The sequence below is a fragment of the Theropithecus gelada genome, chromosome X (assembly GCF_003255815.1).
Source record: "Theropithecus gelada isolate Dixy chromosome X, Tgel_1.0, whole genome shotgun sequence".
NCBI lineage: Eukaryota > Metazoa > Chordata > Mammalia > Primates > Cercopithecidae > Theropithecus > Theropithecus gelada.
In genome coordinates, this window is record NC_037689.1 from 19,763,564 (window position 1) to 19,768,697 (window position 5,134).

Below are 5,134 nucleotides of genomic sequence, written 5' to 3' on the forward strand. Positions count from 1 at the left end.
AAGTGGTGATGATCTGCGGTAATTGGCTTGTTCCAGTTTTCTTGGGACTGTCAGTTTTAGGAAAACGCTTTGTCCTGGGCAAACTGGAACAGGAGGTCAGCTGGTCACCCTCAACTTCAGTAGCACCATGTCTCCATCTGGCTGTTTGTCCTGCCCTCTTCTGCTTCCCTCACTCCTCTTCAGGTTCCTCATGTGAGCCCTTCCTCCAGAAATCACTGGTACAGGCATCTCTGTCTCAGTTCAGCCCTACTTCTAGGGAACCAGACCTGAGACACTTGGGGAGAGACTTTTCTGGTTTTTCTTCGTCTCCGAATGTGATCCAGCTCTTACAAGAGTGCTTGTCAACAGGGTTCACAGGTAAATCCAGCTTTCTGGTTCTCAGTGACTCAGTGCAGGCTTGAGTCAGCACGCCTTGGCTCTTTGTAGGGGCTCCGTGCAGTCGACCTAATGTTCCAGTGTGGAGGTCCCCCTTTAAGTTCTCCATCTTTGGCAGCCCTGTGCTATTGGCTCATCTCTCCCACTCCTGCCCTTTGGTCTAACACCAAGGCCATTTCTCTCAGGCTGCTGCTGGTCTCTAGAGGACCAGGCTCTTTTCTCCAGGAGAGGTGGCACAGCATGGAGGAAATAGCATGGATTAAATAGGCAGGCTTCTGGTCCTGGCTTGGGGAAAATCCCTGAACCTCTCTGTGCCAACTTACACAATCCTAGAAAAATGGCACATTGGGAGTGCCATTGGGAGTGGGAGGACTTGAAGTGAGAGGCAATAAAGGGGTTGGGCCTGGCCTGGTACTCAATAAAGTCACTTCTTCTGGACCTCTGGTCTCAGTTTCCTCACTGTGACAAAAGATGGCTGGGATCGATGTTCCCTGAGGCTATGTCACCTTTGGCACATCTATAGTTCTGGTCCATGTGGGCTTCAAGAGGAAACCATCGCCTTGGCTTCTTCTTCTTTACATATACATATATATTATTTATTATTAAAGTGTGTATATATGTGTATGTGTGTGTGTATGTGTGTGTGTATATATATATACTTTAAGTTCTGGGATACATGTGCAGAACATGCAGGTTTGTTACATAGGTATACACATGCTATGGTGGTTTGCTGCACCCATCAACCCGTCATCTACATTAGGTATTTCTCCTAATGCTATCCCTCCCCTAGCTCCCCACCCCCTGACAGGCCCCAGTGTGTGATATTCCCCTCCCTGTGTCCATGTGTTCTCATTGTTCAACTCCCGCTTATGAGTGAGAACATGCAGTGTTTGGTTTTCTGTTCCTGTGTTAGTTTGCTGAGAATGATGGTTTCCAGCTTCATCTATGTCCCTGCAAAGGACATTAACTCATCCTTTTTTATGGCTGCATAGTATCCCATGGTGTGTATGTGCCACATTTTCTTTCTTTTTTCTTTGTTATTTAGTTTTTATTTCATAATCATAAACTTAACTCAACTCTGCAATCCAGCTAGGCATGGGAAAGAACAAGGAAAACGTGGAACCCAAAGGGAACTGCAGCGAGAGCACAAAGATTCTAGGATACTGTGAGCAAATGGGGTGGAGGGGTGCTCTCCTGAGCTACAGAAGGAATGGTCTGGTGGTTAAGATAAAACACAAGTCAAACTTATTCGTGCTGTCCACAGTCAGCAATGGTGATCTTCTTGCTGGTCTTGCCCTTCCTGGACCCAAAGCGCTCCATGGTCTCCACAATATTCACGCCTTCTTACACTTTGCCAAAGGCCACATGCTTGCCATCTAACCACTCAGTCTTGGCAGTGCAGACGAAAAACTGGGAACCATTTGTGTTGGGTCCAGCATTTGCCATGGACAAGATGCCAGGACCTGTATGCTTTAGGATGAAGTTCTCATCTTCAAATTTCTCCCCATAGATGGACTTGCCACCAGTGCCATTATGGCATGTGAAGTCACCACCCTGACACATAAACCCTGGAATAATTCTGTGAAAGCAGGAACCCTTATAACCAAATCCTTTCTCTCCAGTGCTCAGAGCACGAAAATTTTCTGCTGTCTTTGGAACCTTGTCTGCAAACAGCTCGAAGGAGATGCGGCCCAAGGGCTCGCTGTCGACGGCAATGTTGAAGAACACGGTGGGGTTGACCATGGCTAGTAGTATAGGATTTTCCTCGGTGGCAGCGTCTGCAAAGCCGTGCCACATTTTCTTAATCCAGTCTATCATTGATGGGCATTTGGGTTGGTTCCAAGTCTTTGCTATTGTGAATAGTGCTGCAATAAGCATACATGCGCATGTGTCTTTATAGTAGAATGATTTATAATCCTTTGAGTATATACCCAGTAATGGGATTGCTGGGTCAAATGGTATTTCTGGTTCTAGGTCCCTGAGGAATCATCACACTGTCTTCCACAATGGTTGAACTAATTGACACTCCCACGAACAGTGTAAAAGCGTTCCTATTTCTCCATATCCTCTCCAGCATCTATTGTTTCCTGACTTTTTTTTTCTGATTTTTTTTTCTTTATTATACTTTAAGTTCTAGGGTACATGTGCACAACATGCAGGTTTGTTACATATGTATACATGTGCCATGTTGGTGTGCTGTACCCATTAACTCGTCATTTACATTAGGTATATCTCTTAATGCTATCCTTCCCCCCTCCCCATTCCCCACAATAGGACCCGGTGTGTGATATTCCCCTTCCTGTGTCCAAGTGATCTCATTGTTCAATTCCCACCTATGAGCAAGAACATGCAGTATTTGGTTTTCTGTTCTTGTGATAGTTTGCTGAGAATGATGGTTTCCAGCTGGATCCATGTCCCTACGAAGGACACGAGCTCATCCTTTTTTATGGCTGCACAGTATTCCATGGTGTATATGTGCCACATTTTCTTAATCCAGTCTGTCAGTGATGGACATTTGGGTTGATTCCAAGTCTTTGCTATTGTGAATAGTGCCGCAGTAAACATACGTGTGCACGTGTCTTTACGGCAGCATGACTTATAATCCTTTGGGTATATCCCCAGTAATGGGATGGCTGGGTCAAATGGTATTTCTAGTTCTAGATCCTTGAGGAATTGCCACACTGTTTTCCACAATGGTTGAATTAGTTTACAGTCCCACCAACAGTGTAAAAGTGTTCCTATTTCTCCACATCCTCTCCAGCACCTGTTGTTTCCTGATTTTTTAATGATTGCCATTCTAACTGGTGTGAGATGGTATCTCATTGTGGTTTTGATTTGCATTTCTCTGATGGCGAGTGATGATGAGCATTTTTTCATGTGTCTGTTGGCTGTATGAATGTCTTCTTTTGAGAAGTGTCTGTTCATATCCTTTGCCCACTTTTTGATGGGGTTGTTTGTTTTTTTCTTGTAAATTTGATTGAGTTCTTTATAGGTTCTGGATATTAGCCCTTTGTCAGATGAGTAGATTGCAAAAATTTTCTCCCATTCTGTAGGTTGCCTGTTCACTCTGATGGTAGTTTCTTTTGCTGTGCAGAAGCTCTTTAGTTTGATTAGATCCCATTTGTCAATTTTGGCTTTTGTTGCCGTTGCTTTTGGTGTTTTAGACATGAAATCCTTGCCCATGCCTATGTCCTGAATGGTATTACCTAGGTTTTCTTCTAGGGTTTTTATGGTTTTAGGTCTAACATTTAAGTCTCTAATCCATCTTGAATTAATTTTTGTCTAAGGAGTAAGGAAAGGATCCAGTTTCAGCTTTCTCCTTATGGCTAGCCAATTTTCCCAGCACCATTTATTAAATAGGGAATCCTTTCTCCATTTTTTGTTTTCGTCAGGTTTGTCAAAGATCAGATGGCTGTAGATGTGTGGTATTATTTCTGAGGACTCTGTTCTGTTCCATTGGTCTATATCTCTGTTTTGGTACCAGTACCATGCTGTTTTGGTTACTGTAGCCTTGTACTGTAGTTTGAAGTCAGGTAGCGTGATAACTCCAGATTTGTTCTTTTGGCTTAGGATTGTCTTGGCAATGCGGGCTCTTTTTTGGTTCCATATGAACTTTAAAGCAGTTTTTTTCCAATTCTGTGAAGAAAGTCATTGGTAGCTTATTGGGGATGGCATTGAATCTATAAATTACCTTGGGCAGTATGGCCATTTTCACAATATTGATGGATTCTTCCTATCCATGAGCATGGTATATTCTTCCATTTGTTTGTGTCCTCTTTTATTTCACTGAGCAGTGGTTTGTAGTTCTCCTTGAAGAGGTCCTTTACATCCCTTGTAGGTTGGATTCCTAGGTATTTTATTCTCTTTGAAGCTATTGTGAATGGGAGTTCATTCTTGATTTGGCTCTCTGTTTGTCTGTTACTGGTGTATAAGAATGCTTGTGATTTTTGCACATTGATTTTGTATCCTGAGACTTTGCTGAAGTTGCTTATCAGCTTAAGGAGATTTTGGGCTGAGATGATGGGGTTTTCTAAATATACAATCATGTCATCTGCAAACAGGGACAATTTGACTTCTTCTTTTCCTAACTGAATACCCTTTATTTCTTTCTCTTGTCTGATTGCCCTAGCCAGAACTTCCAACACTACGTTGAATAGGAGTGGTGAGAGAGGGCATCCCTGTCTTGTGCCAGTTTTCAAAGGGAATGCTTCCAGTTTTTGCCCATTCAGTATGATATTGGCTGTGGGTTTGTCATAAATAGCTCTTATTATTTTGAGATACGTTCCATCAATACCGAATTTATTGAGAGTTTTTAGCATGAAGGGCTGTTGAATTTTGTCAAAGGCCTTTTCTGTATCTATTGAGTTAATCATGTGGCTTTTGTCTTTGGTTCTGTTTATATGCTGGATGATGTTTATTGATTTGCTTACGTTGAACCAGCCTTGCGTCCGAGGGATGAAGCCCACTTGATCATGGTGGATAAGCTTTTTGATGTGCTGCTGGATTCGGTTTGCCAGTATTTTATTGAGGATTTTTGCATTGATGTTCATCAGGGATATTGGTCTAAAATTCTCTTTTTTTGTTGTATCTCTGTCAGGCTTTAGTATCAGGAAGATGTTGGCCTGATAAAACAAGCTGGGGAGGATTCCCTCTTTTTCTATTGATTGGAATAGTTTCAGAAGGAATGGTACCAACTCCTCCTTGTACCTCTGGTAGAATTCAGCTGTGAATCCGTCTGGTCCTGGACTTTTTTTGGTTG

The 5,134-nt window shown here is 42.7% G+C and overlaps 1 protein-coding gene across 1 annotated transcript; it reads right to left on the reverse strand.

Annotated features, from left to right (window-relative positions):
• Nucleotides 1-1,583: 1,583 nt before the first annotated feature.
• Nucleotides 1,584-2,154, reverse strand: LOC112615999 (peptidyl-prolyl cis-trans isomerase A-like). The gene is made up of 2 exons (XM_025372955.1): nt 1,726-2,154; nt 1,584-1,671 (listed from the first exon to the last, which is right to left on the reverse strand). The coding sequence occupies exons 1-2, from the start codon at nt 2,116-2,118 to the stop codon at nt 1,621-1,623; spliced, it is 444 nt and encodes a 147-aa protein (XP_025228740.1). The 5' UTR covers nt 2,119-2,154; the 3' UTR covers nt 1,584-1,620.
• Nucleotides 2,155-5,134: the final 2,980 nt, after the last annotated feature.